Source organism: Canis lupus, chromosome 19 (assembly GCF_003254725.2).
Source record: "Canis lupus dingo isolate Sandy chromosome 19, ASM325472v2, whole genome shotgun sequence".
Classification (NCBI taxonomy): Eukaryota; Metazoa; Chordata; class Mammalia; order Carnivora; family Canidae; genus Canis; species Canis lupus.
The window spans coordinates 23353062-23379054 of record NC_064261.1 but is presented as its reverse complement, the minus strand read 5'-3'; the positions used below and the strand labels follow the sequence as shown (position 1 = coordinate 23379054).

At 36.5% G+C, this 25993-nt stretch overlaps 1 protein-coding gene across 3 annotated transcripts in view; it reads left to right on the top strand.

The window, feature by feature from the left end:
- Positions 1 to 25993, top strand: part of UGGT1 (UDP-glucose glycoprotein glucosyltransferase 1) — a 123180-nt gene that overhangs the window by 19764 nt on the left and 77423 nt on the right. For all 3 annotated transcript variants that reach the window (XR_004807140.2, XM_035702386.1, XM_025436005.2), the window contains exons 5-16: positions 603 to 715; positions 3486 to 3660; positions 4965 to 5061; positions 6178 to 6256; positions 8390 to 8490; positions 9387 to 9486; positions 10832 to 10892; positions 16205 to 16296; positions 17905 to 18055; positions 18563 to 18682; positions 20007 to 20092; positions 24234 to 24369. Coding sequence is in view for 2 of the 3 variants with exons in the window: in XM_035702386.1 (XP_035558279.1) it covers positions 603 to 715; positions 3486 to 3660; positions 4965 to 5061; positions 6178 to 6256; positions 8390 to 8490; positions 9387 to 9486; positions 10832 to 10892; positions 16205 to 16296; positions 17905 to 18055; positions 18563 to 18682; positions 20007 to 20092; positions 24234 to 24369 (1311 nt within the window). In the remaining variant the exon portion in view is untranslated. The remainder of the gene's footprint in view (positions 1 to 602; positions 716 to 3485; positions 3661 to 4964; positions 5062 to 6177; positions 6257 to 8389; positions 8491 to 9386; positions 9487 to 10831; positions 10893 to 16204; positions 16297 to 17904; positions 18056 to 18562; positions 18683 to 20006; positions 20093 to 24233; positions 24370 to 25993) is intronic.

The following is a 25993-nucleotide window of genomic DNA, read 5'->3' as shown; positions in this document are numbered from 1 at the left end:
GATAGCGGCAGGGAGAGAGAGAAGCAGGCTTCTAGCCAAGCAGAGCCTGATGGGCTTGATCCCTGAACCCTGAGATCATAACCCTGAGCTGAAGGCAGACGCTTAAACCAGCTGAGCCACCCAGGCATCCCAATCCAGTTACTTTTTTAGATTCTATGTCATCTTCCTGTTTCAGAGAGGGGATTCAAGTTAATTTGCATTTTATACTTATTATATGGGCCTAATACACTTAATAAGAACTGTGTAGTTGCACTCTGATGCTTGAAGTTGACATTTGTAAGGTTAGTTTTCTTCAAGGTACATACTGTGTCCCTGGACATCTTTTATTATTTTCTGAGATAGAATTTACAAATTCTCTTTTGGCGATATTAACATCTACCTCTTGGGGTGATATTGGGAGTAGCTAGGTGAAATAATAAGTAGGAAACAGTGATGCATAAAAACCCTTAAATCCTGTCACATCATGGGGGTTCAGTAGATGTTAATTTTTGTTTTTATTGATGTTATTGTATTGCCATCTGATTACCTATTTAGAGTATTCACGTCCTTACTCTTCTTTGATTAGAAATCATTGCAAGCATGTCTTGTGTCTTAAATGGCAGATAGCAGCTGATGAACCTCCACCAGAAGAATGTAACTCATTTTTCTCTGTGCATGGAAAGAAGACCTGTGATTTTGATACCCTTGAGACTCTTCTCCTCACGGCATCTGAAAGGTAGATTGTGTGTTTCTTTGTGTAAATGTCATGCATTGCATTATGCTTTCTTCTATATCAAATCCATCATTGGATTTTTCTGATGGGTTTTGTGGTCTGTAGGTACAGTTGCTTAGAGTATGGATTCTGGCGCCAGACTGACTAGATTTGAATCCCAGCTCCATTACTAAAAATAGTTTTGTAAACTTAGGTAAATTACTTAACCTTTCTTTTTCTATCTCATTTCGAAATGGAGATAATAAGAGTACTTAATGTAACTATTATTATTTAGTAATAACTGTCTGAGAGATTACATAGGTGTTGTCATTAGCTTAGTAAAGAATTACCTGGTGTATTAAAGCAAGGGCCTGAAGTAATTATATTAATAATGATTTCTCAGGGTATTATTAGTTTCAGGCAAAGGAGACCATTTAAAAGATAATTGCAAGCTTAATTTGAATATTAAATTGGTAATTAAAAAAAATATTTATCTATTCATGAGAGACACAGAGAGAGAGAGAGAGGCAGAGACATAGGCAGAGGGAGAAGCAGGCTCCATGCAGGAAGCCCAATGTGGGACTCGATCCATGGATCACGCCCTGAGCCAAAGGCAGATGCTCAGCCACTGAGCCACCCAGGCATCCCTTAAACTGGTAATTAAAGGGCTGACTTTTTTGCTTAAAGTTATGTTTCCTGTGGTGGACAGATGTAACAGGTGCCTCTTGTTGTCTGGCTATGGCAATAATTGTACCTTTTCTCCACTGGCATTATAAATAAGATAACAGTGATCTCTCTCTGGTGTTGCTCTGTTGATTCAGAAGAGCGTTTTAGGCAGGGTAGTTCTTCTTTAGTAAGATTATCTGCCTGGCATTTGTTCTCTGCTCACTAAATGGCATGAGAGCCTTTTACTCAGAATGACAACCAGAAAATGGGGTGTGTGTTCCAGCTACCTTCAGGTCAAGGAATGGACATTCGAAAACTTTTTTTTTTTAAAGATTTTATTTATTTATTCATGAGAAACTAGAGAGAGAGAGAGAGAGAGGCAGAGACACAGGCAGAAGGAGAGAGAGAGAGAGAGAGAGAGAGAGGCAGAGAGGCAGAGACACAGGCAGAAGGAGAAGCGGGCTCCATGCAGGGAGCCTGATGTGGGACTCCAGGATCATGCCCTGGGCCGAAGGCAGGTGCTAAACCACTGAGCCACCCAGGGATCCCTACTCTTGAAACAATAATATAAGCCTTCGTAAAGAAAAGAGTGATAGTGTTTCCTCTTTTGAGAGGTGATAACTATTTTTAGTGGTTTGTCATAGTGTTTTGGAGTTTTTTTCTGTGGTTATAAATTTATACAGGTATGTAGGTTTATTTTTACAAGCGATTTCTTCCCAGTAGTATATGTAGTGTATCTCCATATTTTTACCACATGCAAGATAACTATGTAAGAATGTCCTGTAGTTTTTTACTGATAGTTTTAAAGTTGTTTTCTGTTTCTTTGTTTGTTTTTGTTATTATGGTGAGGCTTTCGTGAACATCCTTATTTATACATTTTTACTTTCTATGAAATAGTTTAATTATAGTTCATTGTAAGAGGGAATGGCAGATCATTAAGTCTGTGTAATAAGACTTATTAATATCTTTTTTTTTTTTTGAGAGAGAGAGAGAGAGAGAGAGAGAGATAGAAAGTGAGTGAATAAGAGGGGAGGGATGGAGGGTGGGAGCCCAAGCAGACTCTACATCTGACACAGAGCTCCATCTCACAACCCTGAGATCATGACCTGAGCAGAAATCAAGAGTTGGACACCCAACTGACTGAGCCACCCAGGCACCTGTGATCTCTTAATATCTTGATGCCATTGTTAGGGAATTGTTTTTGAGGGTGAAGTTTTGAAATTTGGGAGGAAACTTAAATGTTAAATCATTTAGTAGGAAGATCATTTAATAAAATGATAGAGGAGGGAGATGCTGTGGTTGGCAAGTTATATGCTTTAAAGTCATCGTGCCTTTTCACATTATTTGTACTTATGTTTTCAGATAAAAGGATAATCTATTTAGGGTTATCTGGGTGATGAAGTCAGTTAAGCATCTGACTCTTGATTTCAGCTCAGGTCCTGACCTCAGGGTCATGGGATTGAGCCCCTGAGTTGGGCACTGAGCTCAGTGTGGAGTCTGCTTGAGATTCTTTCTCCCCCTGTCTGTGCCCCTCCCCTTGCTCACGTTCTCTCTTTCTTTCTCTCTCTCCCTGAAATAGATAAATCTATTTTAGGTCAATAGATTTTATTTTAGATAAGTCTAAAAAAATGATTACATAGTAGAATAGCTTACTAAAGTTTAGTATCCTTTTTCTGGCTTTCATCCTTCTTTAGGAATTGGTAACAATTATTAATCTTAAGTCCGCATTTTATAGTTAGTATTTATATAATGCATGTATTTTTATTATTTTCAGTCATGAATAAGTAAGACTCATATTTGACAGTATTCTTACTGTCAAAACTTTCAGATTTTGATCTTCTTATATTATTAAGATACTTAAAATCTTAAATCATTGCTGCTGTAGCTATATCTTGTACTGTTTTTAATGTTTAAGTACTTTTTTAAGTTTAAAATTTTAAGGGGGTGTGGGAGGATGGGTGAAATATGTATTGGGGATTAAGGAGTACACTTGTGATGAGCACCAGGTGATGTATGGATTTGTTGAATCACTATATTGTACACCTGAAAAAATATAACAGTATGTTAATTGAATGGACTTGAAATAAAAATTGAAACAAAATTTTAAGATTTTGATATTTATTTTCAGACCCAAGCCTTTATTGTTCAAAGGAGATCACAGATACCCCTCATCTAATCTTGAAAGCCCAGTGGTGATTTTCTATTCTGAGATTGGTTATGAGGAATTTTATAATTTCCACCACCAACTTATATCAGAAAGCAATGCAGGCAAAATCAATTATGTATTCAGACATTATATACTTGTAAGTATTGATTTATTTTATAACTTCTGTAAATATTAATTTGCCCAGCATGACTTTGGCATGTAAGTTAATAATACCACCCCTTTATAAAATAAAATAATTTGAACTACTTTTCTTCATGTGCACATGGATTTGCACATAGGAGGTACTTTTGCTTGCCTTTCTGAAGAAATAGAAAAGAATTATGATTAAAAAATGGCTTAATAAGATTTATATTATATTTAAAAATGTAGCATGTAATTTATATTTTCTAGGTTTAGTATAATCAGTGTACTGTGAAACTGATTTTTTTTTTAAACTGATTCTTAAATTCGGTTCCTTTCAAACCTTTTTCTTCATTTTGGAATGTTTTCATTAGATAGAAAGGGAGGGATTTCTAGAGAGGTAAAAACAAGTGAAATTGATTTAAAATTAAATTTTAAAAATCTTTTGTAACATTTAGCATCTAATATATGTGTGTAAACATATTAGCCTTTAAAGTTTCTGTGTCATAATCTCAGTAAAATTGAGTGGTAAGTCCATACAAGTAAAATAAATTTTTTAAAAAAGATTTTATTTATTTATTCATGAGAGACAAGGACAGAAGCAGAGACATAAGCAGAGGGAGAAGCAGGTACTGTGTGGGAAGCCTGATGTGGGACTCTATCGCAGGACACTGGGATATGACCTGAGCTGAAGGCAGATGCTCAACCACTCAGCCACCCAGGTGCCCCAAGTAAAATTTTTAAATGAAAATTTGTATGAACAGAAACAGATTAAAAAAAATACACAGTTTTTGGCAACTGCCCTCCTTCTCCCTGCTTCCCAGACTTTATTTCTGTTTTTAAAGATTAAAATGTCTAAAGCTCCATCCTCATTCAGGATGGTGATAAGCCTGTGACAGTGACAGCTGGTCAGCCTAAGCCCTACCTGAAGACATTTAAATTCATTTAACAATGAACGCATAACACACACGATGCCAGCAAAGTACTTCTGGGTTTGAAACCTCATCGGTTTTCAGCCCTGCTATGTAGGTTCTGGAATTTCCTTTTCTTTTTCTCCATTTTTTTCACATGATTTGGTTATTTTTGCCCTGTCAGCTGTCCCTTCATCTGCTTTTCCTTTTACTTTAGAATTCCCATTTCCATACTTGTGGCAGGATATTAATGAAGTCTAAAGGAGGCTTGAATCTCATGGAAGTTTAAGTATACTTTGAGTGCGTAATCCTAGTGGCGTCTATGTGAAGTTAATACCCTCCACGTCCCCTTCACTGTGACATATAAAGAGCCAAATGGTAATGATGGAATACTTAACTCTGCTTGCAGAATCCCAGGAAGGAGCCTGTTTACCTCTCTGGCTATGGTGTGGAATTGGCAATTAAGAGCACTGAGTACAAGGCCAAGGATGATACTCAGGTGAAAGGTGAATTTGTAAATTAAGACTGATGTGTTTTCTTTTTTTAAAATGTGAATGAAAGGGAATTTGTTTCCTGAAGGTAAAATAACAGATTTAGGAGTTTGATGAACCTGTGTTTGAATGCTGGTTCTGTTACTTCTGAGTTGGGTGATGTTAAGCAAATTCCGTAGGTCCTAAATTTTTCCTTTGTAAAGTGTGGATAATGGTTTGTGCGTCCTAAAGTATTTGTGAGGAGAGAATAAGATATATAGGTAAAGAAGGTGTAGCACAGTATTTTTGCACAAAAATTTCAATAATTGTAGCTGTTATTATTGATAATGCATAGTTCACAAGTAGACATTGATTTGTGATCTAGTGTGAAATCGTAAATTATCATATACTTAATGAACAGTTTTGTGTTTTTTTTATTATTTTCTGCATTTAGAATAGTTTTATATGAATATACTTCCTATTGTACTACTTTAGAGTTTTGAAGTCATTATTTCAGACACAAGGTTTTTGTTTAGTTTTTTTTTTTTTTTAAAGATTTTACTTATTTAATTCATGAGAGACACACAGAGAGAGGCAGAGACATAGCCAGAGGGAGAATCAGGCTCTCTGCGGGAAGCCTGATGTGAGACAGTATCCCAGGACCCTGGGGTTATCTTGAGCCATCTCTCAGCCACAAGTTTTATGTGCAGTCTATTATAATCGTTGTGAACTCACTTTAAAGAAAAAAATGATTGGGTAAATGGAGGATAGTCTAGTACATCATACTGTACTCAATAATTATATTTAGGTGTAGGTTGCCTAATTTCAAAGTCTTCAGAGTTTAGATAACCGAAAAATCCACTATTCATAATTTTAAAGGTATTAATTTTGAGCTTTTTAAAATATAAAATTTTCCAAAGTTTAAGGGGAAAATATATTTTTGCTTTATCCAGAATACAAAATACATTGAAAAACAAATTTATTCTGTTAAAAAAAAATTGCAAAGTGTTCATTGAGGTATTCAGTGTTTTAAATAGTATTAGAGTTTCAGGTGTTTCTAATTTGGTTTACATTACTCAAATTATATGAGGTTAATAACATTTTAATTTCTCTTCTGAACAATTAGACATGTATTTGCCTGTGCTTTTATAGGAACTGAGGTAAACACCACAGTGATTGGTGAAAATGATCCCATTGATGAAGTTCAAGGATTCCTCTTTGGAAAATTAAGGTATGGCATAGTCTTTTGGGAAATGCCCTTATTCTCTTTATGCTCTAGGCTTCCTCCCATTATAAGCATCATCTTTCTATTTACTGTCCACAGTTACAGGTCTCGCAGTAATACTGTATATATGCAAATTGATATGAAGCGATTACCACTTCACTAACTGTATAGTTTATGATCTCCAGGCATCTGTAGCATGTTATTATTAAATGATATTAGGGTGGCCTGGCTATGGCTTTAGTTGACTTCCTTTCTGAGCCTTGCAGTTGATGACAGAAAGTTACATGCCAGTTTTTGATTCACATAATAGGAGACATCTGATTGTTTCACTCAAATTTTCCCAAGAGAATAAAAAGTATTTTAAGTGAAAGAGCTTATAGTTGTTTACTTAAACTAAGAATAGCCTGAAACAATGCAAAAAAGGTGCAATAGATCTTATACATGTTCAGTTGAAATACATTAGACTTTGCTTTATATGAAAGAGGACAAAAGATGTTTCTTGAAGAAAATTTCATAGCCATTTTATGAAAGTGTCATTGAAATTTATAGCTGAAAATTCTTAGCTGTCATTTTAAGTGTTATTTCTATTATGCCGTGATAATTGTTTGGAGCCTTGAATTCTGCTTTATCTGGAAATCTTAATTAGGACAGCTGCAGTGGGGTTTGGTTTTTGTGTTTTTGTTTGTTTTGTCTTTTTTCTTTTGTAAAGGAATGGATCATGAAGAAATATGTGTAGGCCCAGTTTCATGTACTTGAGCTTTAACATTTGGCCCAGTGAAATGACTTAATCATCTGAACAGGTTAGCAGAGGTGACTCAGTTCATGTTGAATTCTGCGCATGTGTTCAGTTCATCCTATGCATATGCATGTTTCTTTGTGTTTAACATCAGTTTTAGCCTCATTAGTATACAGTCAGATTCCAATTTCATTGGACCCAGGTTTTCAGAGTTTCTTTTCATATTCATGTTTTTTATGTTTGGTTTCTGGATAGCATCATGATCTTATGTATTTAGAGCACAAAGGTAGTATGTAGAGTATTCAAGAGATTTTCTTATGTAGGTGTTCAGAATGGTTATTTAGCTGTCTAAAGTAATGGGACCATTTTCTGATAGTCTTATCATGAAGAAAAGTTTGTAGTAACTGACTGGAAATGGATTGCTTGGAAGGTGAAGAATCTGAGTAAATATTTTACTTTATGTATGTGGCATTTAAGAAATTTTGAATTTCTAGCACTTAAAAGTACAGAATTACTCTACCAACCATCTGTTGTCTGATCTAAATGATACATATCTACCTCTGATACCTTCTGTTTTACTAGTTTTAAATAGAATGTACTCTATTTCGAGATAAAACTAAAGGAAATCCAATTATCTTGGTTAGTTTAAATTGTATTTTTTATGTGATTAAAGGATTTGTGTCCATGTAGCTGAAAGAAATTCATTTTGGGACTGACAATGATATATTTCCAGTTTTATTTTGAGAAAGTAGAAAGATTCAGTCTAGTATGGAAAATAATAGAATATACCCATGTACTTACTACCCAGAATTGATTGTTGTAATTGTACTTGCTTTTCTGTTCCAAAGAACTATTAATCAAGTTTATGCCAACATATGCCTTTTACTTAAAAAAGAAACAAACAAGGGTAAAACACTACAGGTAGAGTTGAGGTTCCCTTTGTTCCTATTCTCAGTCCTGTCCCCTCTCCCCGACACAGAAAATCACTATTGATTCTTTTTTTTAAAGATTTTATTTATTTATTCATGAGAGACAGAGAGAGAGACAGAGACATAGGCAGAGGGCGAAGCAAGCTCCATGCAGGGAGCCCCATATGGGACTTGATCCCAGGACTCTGGGATCACTCCCTGAGCCAAAGGCAGACGCTCAACCACTGAGCCACCCAGGCGTCCCATGACTCATTTTTTAATCTGTAAATTTTATGGTTTTTAAAATTATAATTTTCTATATTAACTTATTTTTCAAGAAAAATAATTATGCTTTAATATTTTTCCTATATAGTAGGAGTTTTCTCCTAATTGCTAAGGGGAGAAAAGCATGAAGATAAAATTGGAGCCAACTTCTAAATGTGCTTTTAGAAAGAAAAGGCACATTAATAAGACTTGATTTTATGTTTCTTTCAGAGACCTGCACCCTGACCTGAAGGGGCAGTTGAAAGAACTCAGAAAACACCTTGTGGAGAGCACCAATGAAATGGCACCTTTAAAAGTTTGGCAGTTGCAAGGTAATAAACATATAGAAGAATCACTGGTTTACTTTTTGACTAAATTTTATGGTATTAAAAAAATGTAGAATTAAAAATTAGTGTTCTTTATTTTTAAAGATTGTATTTATTTATTCATGAGAGACACAGAGGCAGAGACATAGGCAGAGACATAGGCAGGGAGAAGCAGGTCCCATGCAGGGAGCCCGATGTGGGACTTGATCCCGGACCCCGGAGATCTCGACCTGAGCCGAAGGCAGACACTCAACACTGCTGAGCCACCCAAGTGTCCCTAATGTTATTTATTTGCCTGATTCCGAGGGTACACAGATTTTCAAGATAGAGTGATTATGATTAATCAGAAAACCTTTTGTAGACAGATACTGTGCAGAAGTAGATGAGTGCCTGATCTTTATCTAAACAGATACATAAGTATAATAGTACAAACTTGTCTGTCTTAGTTTTTATGTTTCTTTATATATACATTTCTTAAACAGTGTATCAGTCAAATGTTAAAAAAATATTAACATGGCAGGATATATTTGTGCTTTTCTGGTCCAAAGATCTGTCGTATTATTATTTTTAACATTTTATTAAATCTTTTGCTATACTTTGTGGTATGTTGTAAATTCAGAAAAAGGAAAAAGATTTGGGACAGATTTATCTTGTGCTAAATGTAAATGTGTTAGTATATATTTCAGTGTTTTATGCAAGTATAGCAAAGAAGGGCAACAATAAACATTGTAGGGTCTATGAAGTGAATACGAACTGAAATTAAACCATCTGCACTCCCTGAAATGGTTGTATTCTCAGGCATTCTCAGTTACCAAAAAATTGTGAGAAAGAAATGCATTTTTTTTTCTTATTTCTCTTCGCATTAGAATATGCACTTTCAATTGTATTTGACTTTGTTGCAGATCTCAGTTTCCAGACTGCTGCCCGAATCTTGGCTGCTCCTATTGAATTAGCTTTGGTGGTTATGAAGGATCTTAGTCAAAATTTTCCTACCAAAGCCAGGTAATAAAGAGTAAGGCTCTGAGACATTCTTCTTTGACACTATCTAATTACCTTTATGTTTACATGCAAAATGAGGCAAGTAAAATATGAAAATGTTTAGGAAATTAAAGTTTTACTACCAGTACCATACTACTGATAGTGCTTTTTGGGAAGGTGGCAATACCATATATATAGTGAGGTTGGAGAGACCCATCTAGCTTGTGTCCTTGGCTCTACCATTTGGTAGTTGTGTGATGTTTGCAAATAAGCAACCTCTCTTTACCTTACTTCCTCGGCAGTAAAATAGAAATAATTATACCTGCCTCTCAGGATTAGATGAGTTAACAAAATCTGATGTATGCAGATGTACCTGCAAGCTCCTGAAGAGTTTCATATATATCATCTTATTCAAACTGGGTGAGGAAAACAAACAAACAAACAAACTGGGTGAGGAAAATGAGTTCTAGAGGCTGACTTGTTCATTATGACGCAATAAGATTTTGAATGCAGCTTTTTTTTTTTTTAAGATTTTATTTATTTATTCATGAGAGACACACATAGAGAGAGAGAGAGAGAGGCACAGACATAGGCACAGGGAGAAGCAGACTCCATACAGGAAGCCCGATGTGGGACTCGATCCCAGGACTCCGGGATCACGCCCTGAGCCAAAGGCAGATGCTTAACTGCTGAGCCACCCAAGCGCCCCCTGAATGCTGCTTTTTGATACTGCTTTCAATTGTATAATGATCCTCCACATCACATAAGTAAATAATTTTAAAAGCCAAATTTTTAGAGACTATAACAACTTAAATGATTGCCAGTATTTTTCTTGAGTAACTGAACAGGTGTTTTGACTTCTGATGTGAGATATTTTATAAATAAATTTATTTGATTAGTCTTGGAAAATATTTCTTAGACAGGACTTATAAATCATATGGTACATTCTCATTTAGTTCAGCGTGCTATTAAAGATATACATGTAGAATTCCACCTCCATCAAAAGTGCTCAAATAGGATGAGCAGTCTGTCACCTTAATTTAACATTAGCCTTTAGCCTGTGAACAATAGAGCTCATATATAGGAATAGAGTTACATATATTTAATTTAAGATCTTGGGAATAACTGCCCTTGCTTTAAAATACTGCTATTTCTGCTACTTTTCTGTGGTGTCATATCTTGTAATAATGAAAATATTATGTACACCTGAGTGGAGAAATATATTTGTAAAGATGAGGTTTTTTTTTTTTTTTCCATTTAGTTTTTTTGTAAAGTATTGAGCAATGTGTTGTTTCATATCTAAATATAGGGAAATTGAAGACATTTATATCAAATGTTAACCTAAACACTAATATTTTTATTTCTTTAGAGCAATAACAAAAACGGCAGTGAGTTTGGAACTTAGAAGCGAAGTGGAAGAGAATCAGAAGGTATTACCCAGTGGAAAATCACTATTTTCCTTTCTGTTTTGTATTTTTTAAAATGAGGAAATCTGAGTTACATCAGTGACATTTAACAGTTTTACTCTCCTTTTATCAAGAATGGTAGTCTTTTATTTCTGTAATCTTTTTTTATATTTTTAATTTTTAATCAAAGTTGAATATTAATATAATTTGAACAAGAGTGCCTCAGTCATTTAAGCATCTGCCTCTTGATTTCAGCTCAGATCATGATCTTAGGGGTCCTGGGATCAAGCTCCATCTTGGGTTCTGTGCCCATTGTATAGTCCTGCTTGTTCCTCTCCCTCTGCTCCTCTCTGCGCTTGGGCTTGTTCACATGTGCTCTCTCTCTCTCTCTTTCAAACAACAATCTTTGAAATCTTTTTTTTTATTTTTTTTATTTTTTATTTTATTTTTTATTGGTGTTCAATTTACTAACATACAGAATAACCCCCAGTGCCCGTCACCCATTCACTCCCACCCCCCGCCCTCCTCCCCTTCTACCACCCCTAGTTCGTTTCCCAGAGTTAGCAGTCTTTATGTTCTGTCTCCCTTTCTGATATTTCCCACACATTTCTTCTCCCTTCCCTTATATTCCCTTTCACTATTATTTATATTCCCCCAAATGAATGAGAACATATAATGTTTGTCCTTCTCCGACTGACTTACTTCACTCAGCATAATACCCTCCAGTTCCATCCACGTTGAAGCAAATGGTGGGTATTTGTCATTTCTAATAGCTGAGTAATATTCCATTGTATACATAAACCACATCTTCTTTATCCACTCATCTTTCGTTGGACACCGAGGCTCCTTCCACAGTTTGGCTATCGTGGCCATTGCTGCTATAAACATCGGGGTGCAGGTGTCCCGGCGTTTCATTGCATTTGTATCTTTGGGGTAAATCCCCAGCAGTGCAATTGCTGGGTCGTAGGGCAGGTATATTTTTAACTGTTTGAGGAACCTCCACACAGTTTTCCAGAGTGGCTGCACCAGTTCACATTCCCACCAACAGTGTAAGAGGGTTCCCTTTTCTCCGCATCCTCTCCAACATTTGTTGTTTCCTGCCTTCAAACAAATAATCTTAAAAAAAATCAGACGGTGCCACCACTTTGTTTATATAAACAGCATACTCCTAACATGATTTATTCCCTGTTTAGGGGATCCCTGGGTGGCGCAGCGGTTTGGCGCCTGCCTTTGGCCCAGGGCGTGATCCTGGGGACCCGGGATTGAATCCCACGTCGGGCTCCCGGTGCATGGAGCCTGCTTCTCCCTCTGCCTGTGTCTCTGCCTCTCTCTCTCTCTCTCTCTCTGTGTGTGACTATCATAAATAAGTAAAAATTAAAAAAAATTTTATTCCCTGTTTTATCCCCCTTGTCAGAAGTATTTACTATCAACACTTAGCTAATTGTTTTGATATTTATCCCCAGATTTCTAGCAAGTTTGAATTGGTACAGTTTTCCAGTTTCAAACTTTGTCTCAGCCTCCTATTACAAGGATGATGTTTAAGTTTCTTTCACTGTCCCTCAACCCCATGTCTGCCTTTAATCCATATTGGCACTCCCATGTCTCTCTATTTTCGTGTTGTAATTTTATCAATTTTTGTTCTGCTCCACTGTAGTCTGGTGGTTCTTTATGTCTAGGGCATACCAGTTATCCTGAGACCTTGCTTTAAAGCAATCTTTTGTTGGATCTCCTATTCTTGGATTCCAGGTCTTCTTTGTTTTTGGTTTACTTCCTTATTTTGGTGCAGCACATCATTCTTCATGAGAAAAGTTGTGTGCAAAATAAATTTCAGACTCTGAGAAATCAATTTTCCATTTCTGTTTTTATTGATAGATTGGCTGGGTATAGAATTCTATATTGGAAGTCATTTAGAAGTTTTGTTACTAGGTTAGGATGGTTCTGCCCCTTGGTAGGCAGGTTGAGACCATACCAGGTGGGTTGCCTCTGAGGTCATCTTTATTTGTATAAATAGGGAGATCGTGGGGAATAATTTCCAAAGCCATGACTGTCCCAGTAGGGGTAAGCTGGCTCCTTCTTTAGGGTTTGGGATGAATATTCCCCAAACCAGGGACTTTTGCATTGTAATGAAGCTGAGGATGTGGAGCAAGTTTTGATTTTTCTCAGGGGGTGTCATCTATCATCCTCAATTGTTTCTTTTTCTGTTCCAGCAATTTGTTAGTTTCTAAACAGTAAAATTGCCTGTAGAACCTTTTAGGAGTTTCCTGAGTTCAGTAGGTCAGTCCTGAGTTCAGGTGGTCAAGGGTGGCAGTTTGAAAGGCCTTGCTTCTTGGAATTTTGGTTTCTGTTGTGAATATTGAGAAATCTGAACTTAGATCTGATTTTTCTTTTCCAGAATTATTCATGATCTTTTCTTTGACCCTAGTAATCCAAAATTTCACACTGCTCTTCCTTTAAAAAAAAAAAAATCTCTGTACTATTAGGTGGTTAGTGGTCTTCAAATCTGGAAATTAATTTTCTTTGATTTTGGGAAGTTTGCCTGAATTATTTCTTTGCCTCATTCCTTCTGCTTTCTCTCTTTTGTTTTTCTGGAATTCTTCAGTTTTAAGGTATTGCATCTCCTCGGCTAGTTTGACCAATTAAAAAAAATTCCCCCCCCCCTATTTTCAATTCTTTTATATTTTTAAACTTTCTGGGAAAGATATTCAAGCCTTTTGGTTGACATTTTTCCTTTAGTTGTCAAATCTTTAATTTCTAAGGGATATTGTATTTAGATTCTTTTTATAGTGTTCTCTTACCTTTTGAATTATCAGTGGTGTGTGTGTATATTTTTTTCTCTCTTGCATCATCTGTTTTCTCTTAAGTTCACTTTCTTTTTGTCTTGGTTTCTTGCTTTAATGTTAGAGGCTTTCCTTACGTGTTTGGTGTGGTGATCTGCTCTTATTGAAGAGAATGGGCAGTAAAGAGCTGGTGGGAAGCCTTTAGGATGAGGCTTTTTGACTGTAGGCTTTCCTAGGTTGCCCCAGTGTTAGTATCCTGAAACTTCTCTTCTTTAGCTGTTCAGTCTCCAGAAAAGGATCTTCTGCCTGGAGGGTGAAGTCTGTCTGCCTGGGTGGTAGAAGCCCAGTAGGAAGAACATTAGGGAACTTATACTCAGTCCCCTGTTTTCATTATGGGATCCCTGCCCTCTTTGGGTTTCCCAAGTTCCAGGTTCTATCCTTCACTCTTTCCAGGGAATGAGCTTCCATTTTTTCTGGAGTAGAGGGAGTCATGACAGCAGTCACCTTGCTGCATGAAATCAGCAGGGGAGTCTGAGGGCTCTTATCTATAAAAAGCTGTCCACCAGAACTCATTTTTTAACTTAGTTATTACCCCCTTGTACATGTGTTCTTTGTGCTGTCAATCTTGATTGAGTCTTTTAAGGAGTTCCATAAGATAACTTGTGGTTTTAGTTGGCCTTTTCCACTATTGGCCTGGCATTTAGCTTTCTTAGGGTTGCTAAAACAGTTGCTGCTATTCATGCAGCTCCTTTCTACCTTCTAAAATTAATTACCCTTTTTCTTTTTTGTTCTGTTTATTGTTTTGGATTTATGACTTTATAAAAGTCCCTTTTTAAAAAACTGACATTTTGGGATGCCTGGGTGCTTCAGTGGTTGAGCATCTGCCTTCAGCTCAGGTTGTGATCCCGGGGTCCTGGGATCAAGTCCTGTATTGGATTCCTTACAGGGAGCCTACTTCTCCCTCTGCCTGTGTCTCTGCCTCTCTCTGTGTCTCTCATGAATGAATAAATAAAATCTTTCCCCCCCAAAATACAAAAAAAAACAAAAAAACCCTGACATTTCAACAGAGTTTCAGGAGGGAAAAAAAGAAATGCTTGTGTTCAGTCTAATATCTTTACCCCAGATTTTTAAGATGTTTGCATATGAGATATTAACTAATAGATCGGAGGATAAGGAAACCAAATTTATCTCAGATGTTTACTAAATTGAAGAAACCTTATTGATAATTTTTATTTACCTTTTTTTAGGGCTTTTTTCCCCCACAAGAGAATAAAACACTAAATCACATAAACTGTAGTATTTCCTGGATTCTTTTTTTTTCATATTGTATTAAAGTATAAAATATGAAAGTATAAAACACTCAAAAATGTACACAAACCCTAAATCTTTAGTGTGATGAATTTTCACAAAGTGAACTTCAGTCTGTTACCAGCACTCAGATCTTGAAATAAATATGAGTTGTATTTATCAGTTCAGAATCAGTACTTCTTACAGTCAGAGGATGACTGGGCTTGGGTGTGAGTGGACCTGGACATGGAGTTTTTCTTTCCCATGTAAGAAATTTCCAGTTCTGAATTGATGTAACTCTCCAGTTTTCCCTTATTTTACTTGGCAGTTTAAGCCTTACAGGGAAAGAAGCAAAAGCTGTGGCTTCCTCATCGTTTTATGCTTCACTCATTGCAATATTGGACCTTAAAGTTTACTTCTCTTAGTTTGCTGATGACTGAGAAATGAAGGAAGTTCAGCAGTCCCTGTCTTCTTCCTCTTAGCACTGCGAGAACTGAGTTCTGTTTAGTATCTGAGTAATTTCTTCCCTTTGCTGTGTGGATTAACTCCCTGTGGTGCGGAATATGAATAGTAGTCTCGGTTTCCTTGGAAGGAGAGTAATTAAATGGAAAGAAGTCAACAGAAGCTACAGCATGACATCCAAGCAGTGTGTTGGATGGGTCAGGCAGGTCTGAAGGGCTGTAGGGACTGCAGTCACCTGTGTGCCATGGCAGCCATGGTCTCAGGGAGTAGAGCTGGTCTTGGAGAGTTAGGTTGCATGTAGGTGCTATCCTCAGGGCAGCAACTCAGTTTCTTAGTGTGCATTAGTTTGAAGGTTTAAGGGAGCTGTGGGGGTTTGAAACCATTTTAGATTAGATCCCTGGAGTTCATCAAGAAGGCCCAGCTGTTAGTGACTGCTGCTACCACCTTGGTGTCACAAGCAGGGAAAAGTAATAGAAGTCCTCTTTTATGAAAAGTGACCCTCAGCGCTTGGCTTATTTAACCAATCTCCCTCTTCCTCCTTCCCCCAACATTATAGGAAACCATTCTATTAATCATAGTTGGAAGGAAGAAGGGAAGAGAGGTATATTTCTCATGAACCAGCAGTTTCATTACCATGAAATAAATGCTAAGAAGGGTCTTTGGGAGTACATAAAAGGAAATCTTATCCCAGCTTCAGGATTTTCTATAATACAAGGGTGCAGCATTTGTACATGAAATCAGAAATATGGAAGTTTTTGTTAAACATTCTCTTGCTGCTTAACAATTTTTTTTTTTTTTTTAATATTTCAGTATTTCAAGGGAACTTTAGGATTACAGCCTGGAGATAGTGCACTGTTCATCAATGGACTTCATATTGATTTAGATACACAGGATATATTCAGGTATGGATAATATTCTCTGGAAATGTTCTATAATGTTAGCTCCTTATAACATGTTCAAATTGTTTTTCTTACTTGATGTGACATGTGTAAAGCCTAATGGCTTACTAGGTGCAGTGAGAGCACTTTAGGTAGGTTCAGGACTGGGATGGGCATGATGATACTGTCATTTATCATAATGGACATTGAGGGCCCAAGTGTCTTTAGAGGATGCCTTTGAATATCTAGAGGGACGCTTGGGTGGCACAGTTAAGTAGCTGACTATTGGTTTTAGCTCAGGTGGTAATCTCTGGACTGTAATCTTAGGGCTGTGAGATTGAGGCCCACGTGGAGTATGCTTGGGTTTCTCCCTTTGCCTCTCTCCTCTTCCCTCCCTCTCTGTCTGTCTCTCTCTCTCCTTTGTCTCTCAAATGGATAAATCTTTTAAAAAAAAAAAAGTATTTCTTTTTTGTGTTGTTAAAATGTGGTTCAGGACTAACTTGCTCTTAGTTGGCTTCATGAATTTACAAGGAGGGGTGTGGATTGTTAGGTAGAATTCAAATTTTTGTCCATAGAATTAAGATCGACAGACTTGACACTGTGGCTTTGTAATAGTAAAAACGAAAGTTATTGCTAATCCTTCAGAAGAACGAGTTCTCTCACAGTAGGATATTTTTTACATTATTTTAATTGAGCTTTTATGTTCTCCTACTTTTCAGAGTTAGTAAAATGGGTATGGATACTTTAAAAAATTGCCCAGGTCTGTTTTTTTTTTTTTTTTAAAGTAAAAAATAGACGCATGTCTCTTTAATTTTTCAGAGTTTACAACTGAGTGCTTTGCTCATTTAAACAATTTTAGATGATACACAGGTAAAAGAACTAAGAAAAGTAAAGTCTTCATCCTGATTTCTTTTCTTTTCTTTTCTTTTTTTTTTTTTTTATGATAGAGAGAGAGAGAGAGAGGCAGAGACATAGGCAGAGGGAGAAGCAGGCTCCATGCACCGGAAGCCTGATGTGGAATTTGATCCCAGGTCTCCAGGATCGCGCCCTGGGCTAAAGGCAGGCGCTAAACCGCTGCGCCACCCAGGGATCCCCCTTCATCCTGATTTCTTACTTCTTCCTCCTCCATATCTCTTCTACTTTTCCTAGCAAATCTCTTCGTTGGGTATAAATTCCTCCATACCTTTTACTGTGGTTGTAAGTGTGTGTACTTTGTTAATTGACACCGATGTTGTAATTTACGTTAAATCTACGTAATGTATTCTTTGAGATAAATTTTAAATTATGAGATAGTTGTAGATTTATGTGCAGTTGTAAGAAATAATAGAGAGGTTACCATAGTGTTTTTTAAAAACATGCAGTATAAAATTCAGGTGAGGATTATATAATTCTCAAACTGGGTGTTTATATTTAGAGATAATTTTATATCTGGTAGATAACATTGATAAGTATAAATAAGAAGCAAGTCCTATCTACTTGGTTCTACATATTTTGACAAGATGAAGCAAGGGGAAGAACTCCTTTTTTTTTTTTTTATTTGAACAGAACATTGTGTTTGAACTGATAAATTTTTTCATGGTGAGGTTTTTTTAAATAAAGTTTTTTCTTCTAAATACCTTTTTTCCTCCCCAGTCTGTTTGATGTATTGAGGAATGAAGCTCGGGTAATGGAGGGTCTGCATAGATTGGGAATAGAAGGCCTTTCTCTGCATAATGTTTTGAAGCTGAACATCCAGCCCTCTGAGGCTGACTATGCTGTAGACATCCGGAGTCCTGCTATTTCAGTAGGTATTCTGTTGGGGTGTCCAAGGAGCGTTCTAGCCAGGCATTTTATTATGGTTTTCTCACTTGTCTTTTGTGAGAAGTAAATTATTTTTCCCATCCCTTACTTACATTATTGGCATCAAACAGTGATTTAGAACAACTGCTTATGTGGGACTTTGTATATAAGATAAAGTAGTCTCTTAAATCCTCCAAAAAGTTAAACTATTATATTTAATTTGGTTACGACAGTGATTTTTACAGTTTTGTTTCCCCCTAGAATTCAGCTTGAGTGTCTTTTGGGAAAAAGAATGCTAAGTTTGTATTTTCTCATTTGCATACAAGTTCTGTGTGATTATTGTGTATATATTTTTTGGCCAATCCTTCTTTAAAAGAACTTTGATTATTTTGTATTTAGAGGTCTTTCCTATGTGATTCTTCTTAAAATCATTTCAAGTCTTACTGTTATTTTTGGTAATTTCACTAATAGTAACTAAAGTGTATGCCCCATGTTGTGCTTTTTTTCCTAGTGGATCAACAACTTGGAGGTTGACAGCAGATATAATTCATGGCCTTCTAGTCTACAAGAGTTGCTTCGACCCACCTTTCCTGGTGTTATCCGGCAGATAAGGAAAAACTTGCATAACATGGTGAGTAAAATTCCTTATTGTCTGGCAATGTGCTGTTTCTCCCTTGCCTTCTTCCCTGCCTTTCAGGCAAATCTAGACTGTTCATTTCTCCCCTGTAGTAGCTGCTTCTTCCACCACTATGACCACTAAATATGTTCTTCTACCTCCATATTCAAACTGAAAGGGTTTTAAAATGTATTGATCATGTTTAAGGCTGTGAGATGTCACAGTAGCAATACTGCCTCCATCAAGTCATAAAAAATGTTCCTCATCCTTAACCTGAAAGTTCAGATCGTATTGTTTTAGTTTTTTTTTTTTAAGATTTATTTATTTATTTTAGGGGGAGAGAGAGAGAGAGAGAGAGAGAGTGTGTGTGCATGCAGGCAAGAATGGGGAGAGACAGGGGGAGAGGGACGGAGAGAAAATCTTTTTTTTTTTTTTTGGAGAGAGAATCTTAAGTGGATTCTGCACTGAGTGTGGAGACTGATGTGGGGCTTAATCTTAAGACCCTGAGAGCACAACCTGAGCTAAATCAAGAATCTGACACTTCAGTGACTGTGCCGCCCAGGCACCCTTTGTTTTATTTAAAGATATTTTTACTCAGAAGATGAATATGCCGCTATTCTTTTCCTTTAATATCTTAATTTCTAAAATTTCAATACATCTTTCTGTGAGCTCCTACTTGTTAGAGAGAGGAGAGGTTTTTAGTTGGCCTTCTTTTCTGCCTCTCATTTCTTCTTTTTCCACCATTTGCTCTTAGAGATTGGGGGCAGGTCATCTTCCCCGGAGCTTGCAAGCGAAACTATCCTCTATACTTGCCTCACTCTTGAAACTACTTCTTTTCCTTCCCAGTCAGTATTTCATTCTTTCTCTTATTATGTTTCTGAAGTTTATTAAATGAGATTATAAATGTATTTAATGCACATTATGAAGTGTTAATACATGATAGTTCTATTGTGGTCTAAAAATTGAATTCTGAATGAGTTCTTAATTAAAAGATGCTTAGAAATGAATACACAAGAAAGGTAATCTCTGTTTTCAAAGGTAAGAGAGTTAATAAAACCTGGGTTTTGTTAGGTGTCATAAAAGTATGGGTGTTGATAATCTGGAACACAGTTCCCATGTTATTAGCAGAACACCATGGAAAATGAGTTCGCTTTTCAGTACCATATTCTCTGAACATTAAGGAGGGAAACTGCTGTTTGTGTAACTCCTTTTTTATGTGGTTCAAGAGTCACTGGGAAAAGATTACCTTTAAGTACAAAGCGTAACAGCATTTTTATTGGCCCTGTGATATTTGAATAAATTTCATTTTATGTGTTCCCTTTTCCTTTCCCCTTCACAGGTTTTCATCGTTGATCCTCCTCATGAGACCACAGCAGAGTTGATTAACACAGCTGAGATGTTCCTCAGTAATCATATACCATTAAGGTAACACTGGTATTATTGTATGCTATAAACCTAATTAGCTGAGGTTTTGTTTGTCATTCTTAAGTGCAAGTCTGCTGCTATTAGATAAATAATAGTTGGATCGGGGATCCCTGGGTGGCTCAGCGGTTTAGCACCTGCCTTTGGCCCAGGGTGTGATCCTGGAGACCTGGGATCGAGTCCCACATCGGGCTTCCTGCATGGAGCCTGCTTCTCCTTCTGCCCGTGTCTCTGCCTCTCTCTCCCTCTCTCTGTGTGTATATCACGAATAAATAAAAAATCTTAAAAAAAAAATAATAGTTGGATCATTAATGGCAGTTGTATCTTTTGTTTAAGTATGAAGCAGTATCTTTTGAGTTAGAAAATTTGATTCTCAATGAATAAAAACTTAACACCACTGAATTATTAATAAATAGCCCATGTAAAAATAGACCAGCTTGCTTCCCAGTGGATGGGAATTTTCCTAGGTAAGCATCAACATCGCAAAGCCTATTTCCCCTTCCAGTGAAGATAAAGAGCTCTGCCAACAGCTTCTTTAGACTGTTAAAGACCAGGTGTACATGCTGCTTTTTGTAGATGCAGACACACTTGTTTTATTTGCGTTGCCAAATCTACCAACAGAGTACTTGATTGGCTGGATTTTTCACTGTGCCTTTTAAGAACTGTGTTTTAATGCTTTATGTATGTGTATTAAGATATTTTCATGAATAATGTCAACAGAAAATTTGAATTCTTAGAAAACGTGAAAATAGAGAAGAAGAAAAGGCTAGTCAACAAATGTTGTGTGTGTTCTGTACCCAGCCAGCACTGAGCTAAATGCTGTGGATAGTATCTAAGCTGTATTCCTACCTCCTTGGAAAAAATACTGTATGTGATTTCGTTCACTTAAAGATACTTGATCAGGTGCTAGGTTATGTCCTAGCTTTATAATTTCAGGGAAACCAAAGATTATAAACGAAGGTTATTTGGGCGAGACAAAGGTTTTATGGAACAGTTGGATATTAGTTAAGCTTTGAAGAAAATAGAGGGTTTTTATTGATGGAAAAGCAGAGATTTTTTTTAGTGAAATTTTTCATGTGAAATATGAATATCCCCTCGTTTGATGGAGGACTAAACTACTGGATTGCAGCCAGAGCTCTATTTTGATTAAAAGGGAAATAAAAGAACATCGAAGAAGTTGGCCCACGGTACACAGTGGGCACTAAATGTTTATTGAGTTGTATTGAGGGATAAGAAGAGGGAATATAGTTTTCATATTGCAAAGTAGGTGAGAAGACCCTTAACTCATGGTAGTAGAGAGGTGTGTTGGCATCATTGATGGAGCCCCAAGGCAGACTGGCATCTCCTTTAGTCTTTGTTTCTGTTGCTGTGGGGTTGACGGGCTGAGGAGAGGGGACAAATCCGTGGTACTTGATGAGAGACTGGGCCTGAAAGAAAAAGAAGTCTGAATTTTGAGGCCTACCTAACAGAAAAACTGATGCCCTTTCTAGAAATTAGAAACTTGGAAAGGGGAATTCCTTTGTGAGGAGATGCTTAGCTCTTATATCTGTTTTCATAAGAGTAACATTTAGGTCATTTGTGCCCGGAGCCTACTCCTATGATTTCTGTTACGAGTGGGATTTTAAAAAAGAAACACAATTTTCATCTATAAACAAACCCTCTTGCTACCACCATGTACATATACATACACTGTACACATATCTCAGGAGAGCATGATGTTGGTTATGTATCTTTTTGTATTTTCTTCTTCTATTTTTAAGCTTTACCTTTGTCTAATTAATAGACCGTATTTTTTTAGAGCAATGTTAATTACCTGGTATTGATACATTATTAACTAATGTTTGTACCTTACATTAGGGTTCATTGTTTGCATTGTATATTCTGTGGTTTTTGACAGATGTGCAATGACATGTTTCCACCAGCACACAATCCTATGGAATAGTTCCACTATCCTCCACATCCCTTGTGCCTCATCTGTTTGTCCTTCCCTCTCAACCACTGGCAACCAGTGGTCTCTTTAACTGTCTCCCTTGTTTTGCTGTTTCCAGACAATATGAGTTTCTAGGCTCATGATATTTATATCTTCATTAGATGGGCTTTTTTTTTTTTCATTTAGCAGTATGCTTTTAAGGTTTGTCTATGTCTTCTTGTGACTTGATAGACCATTTTATCGCCAAATAATATTCCATTATATAGATGTACTCCAGTGTTTTGTTTTGTTTTTAAATCCAGTCACCTATAGACAGACATCTTGGTTGCTTCCAGGTTTGGGCAATTTATAAAGTTGCTGTAAACATCCATGTATAGGGATCCCTGGGTGGCGCAACGGTTTGGCGCCTGCCTTTGGCCCAGGGCGCGATCCTGGAGACCCAGGATCGAATCCCACATCAGGCTCCCGGTGCATGGAGCCTGCTTCTCCCTCTGCCTATGTCTCTGCCTCTCTCTCTCTCTCTGTGACTATCATAAATAAATAAAAATTAAAAAAAAAAAATTAAAAAAAAAAAAACAAAAAAAACATCCATGTATAGGTTTTTGTATGGACATAAGTTTTTAGCTCATTTGGGTATATACCAAGGGGCACAATTGCTTTATCTTATGGTAAAAGGTAAATTTTTTTTTTTTTGATTTTATGTATTTATTTATGAGAGACACAGAAGGAGAGAGACATTGGCAGAGGGAGAAGCAGGTTCCCTGCAGGGAGCCCGATGTGAGACTTGATCCTGAGACTCCAGGACCACACCCTGAACCAAAGGCAGACACTCAACTGCTGGGCCCCCAGGCATCCCAAGTGTTTTGTTTTAAAAGAAACTACCACACTGTTTTCCAATGTGGTTGGGCTATTTTGCATTCTTGCCAGCAATGAATAAGAGTTCTTGTTGCTCAACATACTCTCTAGAATTTGATGTTGTCAGTGTTTTGGATTTTAGCTATTCTAATAGTTCTGTAGTGAAATCTCATTGTGGTTTTAATTTGAAATTCCCTAATTACATGATGTTGAGCATCTTTTTTTGACAACTCTGCCTTGTTTGCTGAGGTACCAGTTCAGATCTTTTGCCCATCCTAAAATTTTGTTGAGTTTGAAGAGTTCTTTGTACATTTTGGGTATCTGCCCTTTATCAGATAGGATTTTTGCCAATCTGTGGCTTGTCTTCATTCCCTTAATGATGTCTTTCACAAAGCAGAAGCCCTAATTTCTTTCTTTCTTTTTTTTAGAAGCCCTAATTTCAATGAAGCTTAGCTCATCTTTTTTTTTTTTGGTCATGGATCATGTTTTTGCTGTTAGATCCAGTAAATCATTGCCCAACCCACGATCACCTAAATTTTCTGTGTTCCTTTCTCTAGGAATTTTATAGTTCTGTGTTTTACATTGATGTTTATGATCCATTTTGAGTTAATTTTTTGTGAGAGATACAAGGTCTCTGCCTAGATTTTTTTTTTTTTTTTTGCATTGTGGTTGTCCAGTTACAACATCATTTGTTAAAAAGACTGTTCTTTATCAATTGAATTGGTTTTGCTTCAGTATGTAGGCTAGTGACTTCTGTATTGGCCAGTGCAAGTTTTTGCTTTTATTTGGCTTTTTTTGTTTGTGTGTGTGCGTGTGTGCATGTTAGTTTGTAGATGTGTAATGGTATGGTATCTTATTGTGGTTCATTCTTTTAATATGTAATAAACATTAATCTCGGTTGTAGCTTTTTGCCAACAGGTAATATAATGATTTTCATGTTTTCCATTTACCAATGATTTTCATCTTGCCTATGTTAAATAACCCCCTTTTTTAATATATTTTCACATTCTGAAAATGTTCACTTCCCCTAAGTTTTGTTTAAAAACAAAATCCCCATCTAAAACTATAGTGAAACCCTTCATTTCAGTAAAGGCCTTATTTCACCATGTGGAACCAGTGTGCTTTAACAGTTGCAAAGTCTAAACCACCTTTGGGAACCTGATTTTCTCTTCTTTGAGTGATGAATGCCTTTGCCAACCGTGTTAGAGTAGGATGTGAACTGTGCTTTTCAGAAGAGGAAGTTTTCAGTAGAGGAAGTTACAATATGTGAGTGGGATACAGGAATGCCATTCCTTTTAACCAGTTGCGTTTTTGAGATAAGTTCTTTTTCTTCTTTTTGCCCTTCCCCTTCTCCCTCAGAATTGGTTTAATCTTTGTGGTTAATGACTCTGAAGATGTTGATGGGATGCAAGATGCTGGAGTGGCTATTCTGAGAGCATATAATTATGTTGCTCAAGAAGTGGATGATTATCATGCCTTCCAAACTCTGATACATGTATGTTTTCAATCAAAATGGTGAATAATTTTCTTAATTTAACTTTAAGAAACAGTATGAGTTAAAAGGATCTTATATTTCTATAAAGAGAAAAAGCTTGATAAATTCTCTCAACTTTTGTGTTTTATATTTAAGGAGTTGCTTTTACTGATTTACTGATGTTAGTAATAGATTGCTGTGATTTCAGCTAAGATTCCTTAGGAGCCCTACTAATATATCTTAGTCTTCTGCCTTTTGGTGATTTGAAATCACTAATTTTTTTTGGTAAATGTAATGTTCTCTTCTTGTTTAAAAAAATGTTTGCTTTTATCCCCTTTAAGGTCTTTATGATATTTTAATTCAATTTAATATTCAAATTATAAATTCTTATTGTCTGTTTTCTCTATATCTTTTGCCTTGGGAACTGAAATGCTCTAAGTTTTAAATATACTTAAGATATTTGTTCAAGTTCAAACAAGGAAGTCTGGTGTTTTCTTTTTTTCTATTTTTGAATATAAAAAATTTATAAGTAACAGTTGTTTTGCTTACAGATTAATGGTAATTATTAGAAAACCATCTTTAAAGCAGTTGATTTTCACCACTTTTTAAAAAATTTATAAACATGTCAGCCTGCTGTTTATTATGTTTGTTATGTTTATTGTTTAGAAATTCAGTCTGGGGCATTTTTTTATTAGTTAAAATGTTCATTTATTTATTTGGCTAACATCTATTAAAGACTTACCATTTGCCAGGCCTGCTACAAGCTGCAAGGAATACAAAGAAGAGTAAAATTTTCCCCCTGTTCTCAAAGACTTTGCTGTCTGGTGGGAGAGATGTCTGTGCAGGTGGTTAATGCAGTGTGGGAACCACAGCCAACTATGGCAACATCAAGACCTCATTCCACTAGGGATGGCATTGTTTTGGAGTGGGAAGTTGTCCCAACTGAGTGTAGGAGGGAAAACAGAAGTCAGTTGAGCAATGGCTACAAATCAGAGGTAGTGATTCCCTGTTGTCCATTTGGCTTGAGCAGAGCTGAGAGGGGAACCTAGTCATCAAGGCCATCAGCCAGGCAACGAGTGTCCAGTTTGCAGAAGTTAAACTCCAGTTAAAAGCATTCTGATGCATGTATGGAGGCAGATCTAACACAGAGTAAAGGTGGTGGCAGTGATAGTTTGTGAGCTCTTGTTGGGATCTCTGTGAGAGAGACGATGGTGAATTGCGGTTAGCAATAGAACTAGGGAGAAAGAAAGAAGTTCAGAAGAAGCTGCTGAGGATGTGTTTTAAAGTCTGCTTTTTAAAGTTGGTCCACCACCCTGATAGCTGTGTATATGAAGGAAAGGATAATACGAGTTTTCATTTTTTAAAATCTTTAATTGCAACAAGAAAAAACATTGTATGTGGATTGTAAAATTTTTAAAAATAATATTAAAGTGTATTGATTTAAAATTTCTCATTCTCTGCCTTCCCAAATCCTGCTCCTTAAAGGCAGACACTATTAGAAGGTTGTCTTATGTCCTTCTAGGTGTTTAACTGTATGTATACAGAGACAGTTGTGTTATTTGGTTTATATCTGCTGTTTTAAAAACAAGGATTTTGCTATACATATAACTTTTTCTCCCCTAAACATCATGGCCATGAGTTTTTT